The following is a 15,053-nucleotide window of genomic DNA, read 5'->3' as shown; positions in this document are numbered from 1 at the left end:
CAACCTAGATAGCATATTTAAAAACAGAGACATAACTTTGTCAGCAAAGGTCCATCTAGTCAAGGCTATGGTTTTTCCAGTGGTCATGTATGGATGTGAGAGTTAGACTGTGAAGAAAGCTGAGCACTGAAGAATTGATGCTTTTGAACTGTGGTGTTGCAGAAGACTCTTGAGAGTCCCTTGGACTGCAAGGAGATCCAACCAGTCCATTCTGAAGGAGATCAGCCCTGGGATTTCTTTGGAAGGAATGATGCTATGGTTGAAACTCCAGTACTTTGGCCACCTCATGCAAAGAGTTGACTCACTGGAAAAGACTCTGATGCTGGGAGGGATTGGGGGCAGGAGGAGAAGAGGATGACAGAGGATGAGATGGCTGGATGGCATCACTGACTCGATGGACATGAGTCTGAGTGAATTCCAGGAGTTGATGATGGACAGGGAGGCCTGGCTTGCTGCGATTCATGGAGTCGCAAAGAGTCGGACACGACTGAGCGACTGAACTGAACTGAACTGATAAAGGTTATTTTGTGAATGTTCTTAGGGCATTTAAGATGATAGGCTGTTTTCTGTTCAAGTTATAGTGTTTGTAAAGCAAAACCAGTACAATATTGTAAAGTAAGTAGCCTCCAATTGAAATAAATAAATTAAAAAATAAAATAAACCAAAAAAATTAATGTGACTTTATATTTTCTCTATCCTTATTTGTTTATGTCTATTTGTTGTGACTTGGGCTTCAGTTCAGTTCAGTTCAGTCGCTCAGTCGTGTCCGACTCTTTGCGACCCCATGAATCGCAGCACACCAGGCCTCCCTGTCCATCACCAACTCCCGGAGTTCACTCAGACTCATGTCCATCGAGTCAGTGATGCCATCCAGCCATCTCATCCTCTGTCATCCTCTTCTCCTCCTGCCCCCAATCCCTCCAAGTGTCAGAGTCTTTTCCAATGAATCAACTCTTCACATGAGGTGGCCAAAGTACTGGAGTTTCAGCCTTAGCATCATTCCTTCCAAAGAAATCTCAGGGCTGGTCTCCTTCAGAATGGACTGGTTGGATGTCCTTGCAGTCCAAGGGACTCTCAAGAGTCTTCTCTAACTCCACAGTTCAAAAGCATCAATTCTTTGGTGCTCAGCCTTCTTCTCAGTCCAGCTCTCACAACCATACATGACCACCCGAAAAACCATAGCCTTGACTAGACGGACCTGGTGAATAAGTCTCATATTGCATGAAGTTTTGCTTTGTTGTTCTTGTCATTTTTGTTAATTTTGCAGCTGGGATTTTTCAGCCCACAGACATTCATGCCTTGAGTTTCCAGTATGAATTATATTTTCTGCTATTTTAAGATGCCTTTATTTGATTCATTTAATATTCCTGGCCCAGAATCCAAGCTGGTTTAAAACTGAAATTGACTCCCCTGCTTTAATTTTGTTTTTATTTGTCTAATATGCCTTTGACATGACTGAGCGACTGAACTGAACTGAATATGCCTTTGATTGTCTTTTAATATCATATTGTAGATGTGTCTTCTACAGTAATTAGGTTTAGCTTTGAGATTTAATCTTTGCCCTTATATGTGTTTTATCTTAGTTCTATCATGCTTTCAGTTTTAAGTGTTCTTTTTTCTTAAAAAAATTCATTTGTAATTCGTAATTTTTGTTTTGTGTTCATTATTTTACGATGTTGCTTTAGTATCTTCTGCTACTCAGTCGCTCAGTCATATCCAACTCTTTGCTACGCCATGGACTGTAGGCCTTCAGGCTCCTCTGTTAATGGAATTCTCTAGAAAGAATACTGGAGAGGGTTGTCATTTCCTCCTCCAGGGGATCTTCCCGATCCAGAGATTGAAGCCACATCTCCTGAGTCTCCTGCATTGGCAGGCAGATTCTTTACCACTGAGTCACCTGGGTAGCCCCATTAATATCTTCTGTGAGTACTTTATTTCTTTATTATTGCCTCCATCTTATAAATACTGACAATATATGTCTCTTTTCTCCATTCTACCACCAAATTTTAATTGTTTAATTGGTTTTTCTTCTACTGTTTACCTTTAAGTCTTTAAAAATATTTAATCCTCTATTATTTTATATATATATGATTCAAATGATACTTTTTCCATCTTTAGTTGACTAAAGTATGTCCTCTATTATGGTATTTTTCAAACTTTAAGTTGTGATTCATTAGTAGTGCTATGAAATCCATTTAGTCATGATCAGCATGTTTTAGGAAATAAAACAGAAAAGAAAGGAATGTAATAATAAAGCAAAGTTTCTTTCCTGGTAATAGTAAATGTTTCATGAAATTTCTTTCAGGATAAATATAGATATAGATAGTGAATCTGTTCTGGGACTCAAAGTTAAATGTATTTATTATTGTGGGTGGCAGTAGAAATAAACAGTTGAAAGCAAGTCTCTATACATTTTAATGGAGGGTCTATTGGAGTTAGATTCTCTAAATTATTGTAAATAGAGTTAATACTTGAATAGCAAAGGTTTGAACAACATGGGCCCACTTACATGTGGATTTTTTCAATAAATATGTGCTGAAGTGCTACACAATCAACAGTTGGTTGAATCTGTGGATACAGAGGGATGACTTTAAAGTTATATACAGAGTTTCTGTTCAGAAGGTCAAAGTTGTACAGACTGTTCAGAAGGTCAGAGCCCCTAACACTCATGTTGACCAAAGGTCAACTGTATGAAATATTTATCTGCTGCATCTCTGATTTAAAATAACTTGATCATATTTCCTGGATGCTCAAAGGATTCTTTCTCTATTTTGAAGGTCATTAATTCTTCCTAGGACATCATGTACTCTTCTCTACATTCAAGTCTTTTATTTCTGGAAGTTTGCTTGAATTATTATCTTTGAATTTGTTTTATTTAATCAGACTCTCCTCTTTACAAATATCTATAATATACATAGTATCTGTCCTTTGTATATTTTATAAAGTTATTATCTCCATAATCCTTTAAAAATTTTTATTAGTTTACTATTTCCCTTGCATTCTTAGTCTTATCCTTCATGTCTCATATTGCTTTTTCAGCAGTGAATAAGCTTCTTTATGCTGCCTTTTAGAATGATCATTTTGTTGATGTTTTCATTTTTCTCCTCAATTTCACTTTTGGCCTCTATCAAATAGTGTTTCATCATCTTCTGTGGCTATGTTTTCCTGTACTGTCAGATGTCTGTTGTCCACAGGTTGATTATTCTATACTACGTTTCTTTTGAATGTATTACATTATATTTTTTCATAATTTTCATTTGTTAAGTGAATATTTTTTCATCCAGCATATGCTCATCTTGTTCTTTACCCTCATTTTTTGGTTTGAATATTTTACAGATCCTATGTGTACATGTGTACTAAATCACTTAAGTCATGTCCAATTCTTTGTGACCCCATGGACTGTATCCCGCCAGGCTCCTCTGTCCAAGGGATTTTCCAGGCAAGAATAAGAGTGAGCAGCCATTCCCTTCTCCAGGGGATCTTACTGACCCAGGAGTTGAACCCACATCTTTTATGTCTCCTGCATTGGCAAGTTATTTCTTTACAACTAGCACCACCTGGGAAGCCCCTACAGATCCCATACTACCTTTTTATTGTTGTTTTTCCTACTACTCACATTTCAGTTAAGTGAGTTTCTCCTAGATTATATATTTGCAGGATAGCTGTGGCTAGGGCATGATTTCAGGCTAAAAGGAATTCTTTCTACTTAGCAGAGAAGCTCCTCACAGTCCAGAGAACGAGTGTGTGAATATATGTATACAAGTGAGTGAGAGAGAAATTGAGAACACATACTCACTTAGCCTGTATTCCTCTCTACCCTGTGGAGATGGGCAGTCAATGCTGCTTTCATTTCAGAATCTCTCTTCTCCTAGGACATTAGAGTGTAAATGCTTCAGACAAAGATGGTGGTTCCATATAATTCCTCATTGACACAACTTAGAATTCACCAGTTAGTTGGAAAACTGTGCTGTCCCATGATTGCTGAGATCTGGTTTCATGGAACCAGCTCTCCGTCTTGCCGTAGCCCTCTATCAGTTTAGTTCCGTTCATTCGCTCAGTTGTGTCTGATTCTTTGTGACCCCGTGGACTATAGCATGCCAGGCCTCCCTGTCCATCACCAACTCCTGGAGTTTAACTAAACTCATGTCTATTGAGTCAGTGATGCCATCCAACCATCTCATCCTCTGTCATCCCCTTCTCCCACCTTAAATCTTTCCCAGCATCAAGGTCTTTTCAAATGAGTCAGCTCTTCTCATCAGGTAGCCAAAGTATTGGAGTTTCAGCTTCAACATCAGTCCTTTCAATGAATACCCAGGACTGATCTCCTTTGGGATGGACTGGTCGGATCTCCTTGCAATCCAAGGGACTCTCAAGAGTCCCCCACTATAGCACTGCTCGACAGTCCTTTGTATCTAGTTTCTTAAGACAGCCTATCCAGATATTTTGTCATTTGGGATTTCAAATGACTCCTAATTTCATCAAAGATTAGGCTTATATTTTTAATTTCCCAATACCCTTGCTATTTGGGCTTCCCAGGTGGCTCAGTTGTAAAGAATCCTTCTGCCAATGCAGGAGATACAGGAGATGTGAGTTTGATCTCTGAATCAGGAAGATCCCTTGGAGTAGGAAATGACAACCTGTTCCAGTATTCTTGCATGGAGAATTCCATGGACAGAGGAGCCTGGAGGCCAATAATCCATGGGGACTCAAAGTGAGACACGACTGAGCAATTGAACATACACACACATGCTTGCTATTTAGGATGAGTTCTGAAAGGATAAGACTTCCCTGGTGGCTCAGATGGTAAAGCGTCTGCCTACAAAGCGGGAGACGTGGGTTCAATCCCTGCATGGGGAAGATCTCCTGGAGAAGGAAATGGCAACCCACTCCAGTATTCTTGCCTGGAAAATCCCATGGATGGAAAAGCCTTTGTAGGCTACAGTCCATGGGGTCACAAAGAGTTGGACATGACTGAGTGCCTTCACTTTTACTTTCTGAAAGGATAAGAGAATAGAAAAGTCATTATTCCATTAACTTAGAAGCAGAAATCCTAACTCTCTAGCCCTCTTTAACTTTGATAATATACTTGCCAGTATGTACACCAAAGTTAGATCTACTTTAAAAATGAGAAGTTTGATGGTTACTGGGATTGAACTAGGGCCTTGCAGTTCAGTGAGAATGAATCTTGAACAGAATTCTACATATATTGAACCATGAAGTGCTGGCTTTTATCTATACAAGGAAGATTTTACTGCTCTGTTGTATTCAGTAAGATCTAATTCCATGATGGTGGCTTTGTTTACAAGCTGGAGTTTAAATAGTAGACTTAGTTTCTACATACATTGGAGCAACTATAATGAACAAAACCAAGAGAATGAGAAAAGAGCCAAGAAACCCATCATTGACTGGTTTTATGTTCTGCTTGCCTAAATTTGAACTTTTTTTTGCTATCATCTCTTTTAATTTTTCCAACTGTTTCAAATTGGCATTATTATTCCTCAGATGGAAAATATGAGATAGAGGGGCCTATGGAAATTCTCAAAGTCACAGGAGAGAAAGTGTTAGTAATCTTTTAACTACCTTTCTGCATACTGGGTTGTCATGTTCCCTCAGTTAAATGTGTCTCAACTTCACCTCTAGTCTTCTGTAAAGAAAAAAATAAAAAGGTTCACAAAAGGGCCTCTCAGATGTTTAGTTTTCACCATTCAAGCCAAGAGATGCTGCTACTAAGGGACCACGTCCCCAAGCAGCATCATCAGTTCAGTTCAATAACTCAGTTGTGTCCGACTCTTTGCGACCCCATGAATTGCAGCACTCCAGGCCTCCCTGTCCATCACCAACTCCCGGAGTTCACTCAAACTCATGTCCATCGAGTCAGTGATGCCATCCAGCCATCTCATCCTCTGTCGTTCCCTTCTCCTCCTGCCCCCAATCCCTCCCAGCACCATGGTTACATCCTAAACGTAGATCAGCCTGTTTTCAACCTGCAATTTGTAGGCACAATTAGTTCCTATGAGGTAGGTCATTGTTTCATTTCACAAATGAGGAAGCCAGTGCAGAGAGAGCTTAAGTGATTTTGTCCAGAGTCAGCAGTGGTCCCAGCATAGAAATGAGACTGGGCTTTTTCATCCCAGGTTCAGTCCATTCACAACGACTCTGCTAACAAATCTTCAGGCATATCAACTCCCTTTATAACCCACCCAGTGAAAATGGTGCCTTCTTTCACTTCTGTTGTCAGCCAGAGTATGGCCTACAACCATGACAATAGATAAAAGAAAGGTCAAATCAAGGATTCTATACGCAGGAAAATTTTTTGCAATATTAAGTGTAGGTATTTCAGACCATTAAGTGAGGGTAATTTCAGTTAAAATTTGCTAATGATAACATTTTCTTCATAAAAACTTATATTTAGAAGTGCTATGGAGAAAGGAATCAGGTGTTTTTAGAAGGAATGTGTCAAGCAATAGAAAATGAAATGTTATTTCCTTTTGTTCTTTTGACTGTTTTTAGTTTTACTGAGAGAGTACATAAATATATAACTGCCGAGGTCCAGCCCCGGCTGATCCAGGGTATTCGAAGGAGAGATGGCCTAGGCGACTATTTATATGTTAGAGATGTAAGAGTAATAGAATGAGAATAGCTCAGTAGGAAAATTCAGTGGAGAAAAGAAGCTGAGTGGCTTGGTTTACGCGGAAAATCAATATAACCCGTGACACCAGGTTAGCTCTGACCATGGAGGCCGCAGGCACCCTCTCAAATAGCGGAAGGTGCCCCATCTTAGACACCTTCTCGAGTGGGTCTTAGAAGCCCAGGCAAATAAATGGTCGCAGAGAATATCCACGCTCCAGATGGACACTCAGCTGAAAATTGAGGGGAAGAATGACAAAGGGAGACCAAGCGTTGGTGAGCAAGGCCCATAGCTTTTATTTTCAACAGGGGCTTTCATACCCTAAGTTACACATAGAGGATAATAGGGGATGCAAAGTCAGCAGTCTTTGATGCTTATCAAAAACCAGGGTTTCTTTCCTGTAAATTTATTGTATACAAATGGTTTAGGTGATTTACATCATCTTCTGGCCAGAAGGCCTATTAACATTTTATGACTCTTGACAAGGACTTATCAACAAAGACTTATTTTCTCTAAGAGTAATTATTTTAAGGTTTGGCCCCATCTTCTGAAGATAAAATTGCATTCCTATAGGGCGGATGTGTAATGGGTTTACAACAAAGGAAAGAATTTATTACCTTAAGGGTCTAAAGTTACTAGCACCAAGGCCACTACTTATTTTTTCTACATACCAACTATATTAATTAATACACATTCAAGGATACAATTCAGGGGATGTGGAAACTTGGCAACAAACATTGGCTCATCAGTGAAAACTTTTACTAGTTTTATTCTGACAGTTTCTAACTCTCTGAGAGGCTCTAAGCTATTTGAATATCTTAAGCTTCCCGTGCCTTTTGAGGCTGGGAGACTGTAAACAATCATATGCATAGCTGTAGGTGTCCGGGTAAACTTGTCAGGCGAATTAGAGAGCCATCTGAGGGGTTTGGATTTAAACACTCCTAATTGCCCAGGAACTTTATTAATTGGAGCTGTAAGATAACTCTTTGACAGAGAGAGCAAGATGGTGGTAGGGGACAGCCCCCAGTAAAGTCAGAGGTGAGAGCACAAAGCAATAAAGTAGGCAGACTCTGATTTTTTTGGGGGGTAGATGCTCGAGAATATCCGGGGGGACTCCCGAGGCTCGATCCCGCCTTTGCGTATGCCGAGCCTCCTTCCTCATGACCTTTGTCACGAGGTCATGACCTCGCCGGCTCCCAGTATATAACTATACAAAATATGGTTAGGTTAATAAAATAGAGGAGGGTGATGATATGCAATTAGCTGTGCCACCTCCCCACCCCCCCAACCGCCCCAACCTTATTTTTAAATGTTTCCGTTACAATGGAAATAGCCTCAGATTTTACTCAGTGGGGCCCAAACTTTCTTGGAGCATTTATTTTCTCCTTAACTTGTGACATTTAAATATATAGCATTTCATATGCAGAGCTGTTTGGGGGTAACCAATATGCAAGCAACAAGAGAATAAGTGCACTTACTATGAAAGTGGCTTCCCTGGTGGCTCAGACTGCAAAGAATCTGCCAGCAATGCAGGAGACCTGGATTTGACCTCTGGGTCAAATCCAGGAAGATCCCCTGGAAAAGGAAACGGCAACCCACTACAGTATCCTCGCTACAGTATCCCATGGACAGAGGAGCTTGACGGGCTCCAGTCCATGGGGTCATAAAGAGTAACACATGACTGAGCAACTAACACTTTCACTATCTTTCACTATGAAGGTAGATGTCTTAGTGCCTTTCTGTTTCATATGTGAAGTCCATTATCTCTTGTGATGTTTGTTGACAGCATTCACAAATGCACCTGGACTCACAATTTATAAAGCAGATCTGTAATCATATGTCTGAATGACCCAACTTCTGACATGAATCGGCCTCAGATAGATGGTGCATATTCTTGTTTTAAAGAATCAGACAAAACTTTTCACATTCTGTTTTTGGGGAAGTCGTTTTTCACCCAAACAGATTTCGATATAAGGCCTTACAAATCTTGACATTATTTCAGTTTGTTTTGTGCATCTATCAAGAAACTGAGATATGATATAACTATTAAAAACTGAGGATTGTGGACCAGAAAAATGTGACAGCATTTCATTTCCTTTGTGTTCTGATTATACACTTATCAGAAAACCTGTATCTCTTCTAGTTCAGATAGAAATTGGTAACATTTGAGAACTCAAAGATCTGTCCTATTATTTGGTATCATCTTGCATTTTAGAGAAGTTTCTTGGTTGAGTCATTGTTAAAGCTTTTGCTTCTCTTTTCATTCTTGGGACCCACTATTCACATATCACATTTCTATAGGCCTTGTAACTGCTTTGCTACACAAATTAAATGCCAGGATATTTCATACATATATGCCAGCATTTCAATGTTTGTCAATCAGAGATTATAAAATATAGAGATTATAACCTGACATTAACATCCAAATCTGTTGTGCTCATTTTATGTATGAAAATGAGAAACCCTCCTGCAGATGCTAGATTTCTCAGTCTCTCTGTCACCCTGTTTTTATCTCCAGGCTTTGAATCAGTTAAAGGATTTTGCTTATCAATTTACTGTAGTGATAAAACATATGAGAGAATCAGCATGATCAAAACTCAAGTGAATCTACAGGTTGTTTGGCATTAAGTCAAGCTCCACTGAGGGTTTTAATGGGGCTACTTCCTCCACAGAATAAATACAGCCCTGGTTTTTAAAAACTGAACTTCCAAGAGTAATAGTTTGCTTCATATGAAGAAGTGAATCTAGAAATATATTGCCTTAGAAGGAGGACTTTATTTTTATTTTATTTTATTTTTAAACTTTACATAATTGTATTAGTTTTGCCAAATATCAAAAAACTCTTATTAAACATGTTGCTTTTGTCTTTTTTCCCCTCAGGTGTACTTTAAAATGAAATAGCCAAATATTACTCACAGTTACCATGTGGTTATGAACACTTCCAGTAGACAACCTTCAGCCTTAATGTTTGAGTCAACATTGTGATTCTACCATAAGGTCAGGTCAATTCTGAAGGCATTTCGCCAATAGTTTTTGCACTGCATAAACTATACTGTAATTTTTTTATAACAGCAACAAATATTTACACATTACAATAAATTAGTTTACTCAGATTTTTTTCTTCAACTTCACTCAATGATTTCAATCTCTTGCAAAATGATTTATCATATTTATTTACATGTTATATTATTATTTTTCCTTTTTTAAATTGGAGGTGCAGCCACCAAGAAAAGGTGTCTCTCAGGATGTGTGCCTTAAGAGACTCCAGAGCCAAACTCATTTTCTAAGCTGTGAGACAAAGTTGTCACAGATGTAATTTTTTACTGTTCCATAAATTGCATATTACTTTCCAATTATATCACAGATTCTATTTACTTGAAGATAGTGTTCAATTGAAGTTTTGTGTCACCACTTCCTTTAACATAACTGGATCCATTATTCAACCCAAAGACTTCTGTTTAAAATACTACCGAGAAAGCTAATACGAAAAACATACCATATACTATAGCTTAAGTGACATGATAGAAGAAAGAGGTGAACCCCTCCAAATTAAAAAAAAAAAAAAAAAAAAATATATATATATAGGGTTAAATCAGAAGGACAATATAATGTGTTCTAACAGAGAAAGGAGACAAAATGAGCTTTCTTAAAGTAGGAACTGTTCTAGGGGATTTGATTATGGACAGACATGTAATTGGTTGTCTTCTAGAGTGAGGATTTTATTTTTTTACATTTGTTTACTGTGATAAAATAATATAACACAAAATTTGCCATAAAACTATTTTTAACCATACCATTCAGTGAAATTAATCACATTCACAATGGTGTGCAACCATCAGTGTCTAGTTAAATTTTGGTAATTATATTAGGACTATTCAGTTTATTATTTCTACAGAGACGTTTTTGGTAAGCTTCATTTCTGGAGTGGATTTGTTTCCTGTAAGATTTGAGTTTGATTGGTATACAGTTACTCACAATATCTTATATGTTTAATCTCTACAGCATATATAATTGTGTTCTTTGGGCTTTGTTATTATCTTTGAGCCTTCTTTTTTATGAATAACCTTACATAACTTTTTCTATGAATTCTCAATCAATTTTTTGCTTTGTTGATGTCTGGTTTTTTTTTTTTTTCTAGTTCATCATATTATTCTTTGTTTTATTCAACTTTTCATTTACTTTAGATTTTTTTCCTCTAAATTTTTAAATTGAAAACTTAGATTAATAATTTAATTATTTTTCTAGTATGAGTATATAAAACCAACTTTTTTCCCCCTAAGGTCCACTTTAGCTGCAACTTAGAAGTTTTGGTATTTAGTACTGATCAGTAACCATAATATTGCATATTTTTAAATTCCTAATTTAATTCATTAATTATATCTCTTACCCAAGAGTTATTCATAAGTGTAATGCACTCTAAATAGCAAATGCTAATAGATTTTCCTATTAGATTGAACCATATGGAGTTGCTAACATTTAACCTTTTTTTAACCTGTGCAATGGCAGTTTCATATGGTTCAACATAATAGTTTTCTTTTGTTATTAATATATAACAATTTCATTTTGGTCAGACATTGGATTATGGATTTTAAACCCCAACCATAACCACATTCACGCAATAAGTCCTTGTTTCCACCATTTTGTATTTTATTTGGCAATTTGAAAATGTTATATGGATAATATTTGTATATGTTCAAATAAAAATCCTCCTGAGTACTGGAATGTTTCTTTGATAATTTTGCAGGATGGTTCTCCGGGATGCAGACTGGGATGGAGATTAGTGTTGAGATGTTTATTAGGGGTCCCCTTGGGATCAACACTTGTGGAATCAGAAGGGAAGAAATGGGATAGGGCAGAGGGAAAAGTCAAGCTGCATCACTGGCCAGATGACGTTACCTGACTCTATGAAAGGTCTGGAATGAAGATGGCCCTTCAGGGTTGTCCTGTCAGGTCCACTGGCCAGGACTTTATGCCTCCACCTGGATAGGTCATTGCATAGAGGCCGCTCCCAGGGGGACTAGTGGTTTAAAGTTGCCCACTGGCAGCACTTCCAGAAGCTGGACAACAGATCCTTGAAGGGAGGTCAGGACAGCACGTCTCCATGTCCCCATGGCATGTGTCACAGCTCCAGAGGTAGATAATGAAGATGTACTGTAGGGTAAACTCTTGATGACCGATATTTAATTCAAAATGACCAAGTAATTCTCCACCATAATTTATGGTCTAAAAAATGGAAGAAAAGTTCATGTAGAGGAGATATTCTCTAGGGTCAGTCCAGTTGTCACCTCTTCTAGGAGGCCACCTTAAGATTTGCCATCATCCTAGATAGCTTATATTTCTGTAATACCCTAAGCACCTCTGTTTTGTTAAGCTGAACCAAACTTGGTTTAATGTCCTATTTTCATCATATAGAAATACTTAATTTTTAAGCAAGGGACCCTACTTTTTCCATTTTGCACTGGGTCCTGCAAGTTATGTAGTCTGTCAAGATTGAGTTTTCATGGGTGGTCTGTTTACTCTTTAAACCACGAGCTTCTAGAGACTTGGAACTGTGCCCTGTTCACTTTTTAATTACATCTTCTAGCACAGTGTCTGCCACATAGAAGGTGCTCAGTAAATGATTGCTGAATGACTGTTTCCTTTTAAACTTTATGATTTTGAAATGTTAGGATATAGCCTGGGATAACAGAAAGCCCTGGTTTTGGAGTCAGTCACACTTATCTGCATATCAGTTCTTTCTCTGCCACTTGCTAGCAATGTGGGTGCCAAAAGAATGTACTCTCAGAAGTGGGACACTTGAGAATGAAAGGAAAGCAATGACCAGCCAAAGTGACAGGACAATATACTTGCACCACGCTTGACAAAATGGGCTATGGACACCCTACAGCCATGTAACCTTAGTTACATGCTTGGGTAAGTGACTCAATCTCTGAATCTTAGCTTCATCTGAATAATGACTATAGTTCCTGTCCTTGAACAGTTGCATTGGTTGGGATGACGGATGGACCAAAAAGCATTCAATGAAACAAAGGATGGAATCACTGACCTTGGTGATTCCTACTCACCAGGAGAGGAGAGCAGGATGGGCATGGATAAAGGAAGTTTGTAGCCTGTAGAAGGTGTATTTGAGGAGGTCCTCATCTGATGACCTAAACCAAACTGTTCTTCCTTTACATGTATTTAAAATGACACAAGCACAAGGGGAGGAGCACAAGCTCTGGAGTCAGTCTTCCAGGGACAAATACTGGCTCCTCTGGGCATTGCTGACTGGGTTTAGATATGAGTCTGCTACCTGGTAAGTGTGGGTAAGATTGGAAAACCCACTGTGCTTCAGTGTTTGACTGAAAGTTGAGATGGGGATAGTACTTTTGGATGGGGATAGTCAGAGGGCTGTTGCTAAGATTAAATATGACAGTGACACCAGTAGTGTTGTCTGTGGGTTAGTGCTAGTCCATGAACCATGGTTTGTAACCAGGTTAGAAATAAGTACAGGAATTTGAAGAAAGTTAGAAACATGCAGCCATCTGCTATTGCTGCGACATCCACACTTAGGATGTGTGGGATCCTGAACAACTCAGAGACCAGTGTGAGTGTTGCAAGGGGAAGGGCAAGTGGCTGAGCTGCACATTAGCCATTCCCAGTGGATCAGTGATTAGTTTGCGATAGTCAAAAATGTAAAATTAAATAAAACTGAATCCTAACCCCAGATAGTTGAGAAACTCTCAATCCACACTATCAACATTATCCTCTTTTTTATTGTCACCATCATATTATGTTTAAAATTAAACCATATGGGCTTTTGAAAGACTCTTCTATATGTTAGCAATAACTGAACTCCTGCTCAGGATTAGAGTTTTCTGGATTTTTTTTTTTTTCCCTTAAGTCTAAAAACAGTGCTGTCCAGGGCATCCCTGATGGCTCAGTGGTAAGAATCTGCCTGCTAATGCATGAGACACAGGTTAGATCCCTGATTTGGGAAGATCCCACATGCTGCAGAACAAGTAAACCCATGCGCCACAACAACTGAGCCTGTGCTCTAGAGCCCAGGATTTGCAACAAGAGAAGTCACAGCAATGAGAAGCCAGTGAACTTCAGCAGAAGGTAGCCCCTGCTTTCTGCAACTTGAGAAAGCCCCCACAGCAACAAAAATGCAGCACAGTCTGAAATAAATAAAGTATTAAAAAAATACTGTCCTTGTATTTACAATGACGCTATTCTTAAATCAACAGCATGGTCTTGATGTTGAAGAAGCTACCTGGAAACATGCAAGTCACTTTAAAACCCTTCAGAGAACACAGGGTTTTATGTTTAAGTTGTTGATTTTCCTTTGAAAACTGAAAGAATAAGAAATAACAGCTTTTTATTTTTAAATCTAATGTTCTTAGGAAAATAATTGCATTTTTTTTAAACTAAAAGTGCAGTGTGCATATTGAAAACCTGAGTGAAATATATATATGTTTGCATTTAGAAGTAAAAAAAGTAAAATTAATACAAGGAATTATATTCCCTGACCTTATGAAAACTCCATCTATACTCCAGGTGCATCTGATTTACCTTGGGGATCAATGTTAGAATTGTATGATTTTTTAAAGAAGAACTAAGATTAAGATTTAGATATACTAAAATTTTATGCTCAAAGTCCTTCAAGCTAAGCTTCAGCAGTCCATGCACCAAGAACTTCTAGATGTACAAGCTGGGTTTAGAAAAGGCAGAAGAACCAGATCAAATTGCCAACATCTTTGGATCATGGAGAAGGCAAGCAAATTCTGGAAAAACTTCTGCTTCAGTGACTATGCTAAAGCCTTTGATTGTGTGGATCACAACAAATTGTGGAAAATTCTTAAAGAGATGGGAATACCAGACCATCTTACCTGTCTCCTGAGAAACCTATATGCAGGTCAAGAAGCAGCAGTGAGAACCAGACATGGAACAACAGTCTGGTTCAAAATTAAGAAAGGAGTATGACAAGGCTGTATATTGTCACCTTTCTTATTTAACTTATATACAGAGTATATCACGTGAAATGCTGGGCTGGATGAAGCACAAGCTGGAATCAAGATTACTGGGAGAACTATCAACAACTTCATATATACAGATGATAATACTCTAATGGCAGAAAATGAAGAGGAACTAAAGAGCCTTTTGATGAGGGCGGAAGAGGAAAGCAAAAATATTGGCTTAAAACTCAACATTCAGGGCAGGAGGCGGTCACTCTAACTGGGCTGGGGGGCTGAGGCGACCGAGGGGCCATGCGGACTGCGAGGGGGTCCAGATCCTGCCCGGCCCTCCTCCCTCGCAGGGCAGCGACTCTGCGGCCGCAAGAGTAATCGCTGTCTTTGTTCCTTCCATCGCCCTCGCCTCTCAGGCCGCCGAGCTCTGGCCGGCCGCCCTTGGCCCCCGAGCCCCAATTCGGCTCGTGCCGCGC

General features: G+C 38.8%; 1 protein-coding gene across 1 annotated transcript in view; it reads left to right on the top strand.

The window, feature by feature from the left end:
* The window catches only part of LOC133243998 (ATP-binding cassette sub-family C member 4-like), a 202,517-nt gene extending 192,904 nt beyond the window's left edge, over positions 1-9,613 (top strand). The window contains 1 exon segment of the mRNA XM_061410684.1: positions 9,509-9,613. Coding sequence (XP_061266668.1) covers positions 9,509-9,613 — 105 coding nt within the window.
* Positions 9,614-15,053: the final 5,440 nt, after the last annotated feature.

Source organism: Bos javanicus, unplaced genomic scaffold (assembly GCF_032452875.1).
Source record: "Bos javanicus breed banteng unplaced genomic scaffold, ARS-OSU_banteng_1.0 tig00001919_1, whole genome shotgun sequence".
Lineage (NCBI taxonomy): Eukaryota > Metazoa > Chordata > Mammalia > Artiodactyla > Bovidae > Bos > Bos javanicus.
This window is presented reverse-complemented; position numbering and strand designations above follow the sequence as displayed.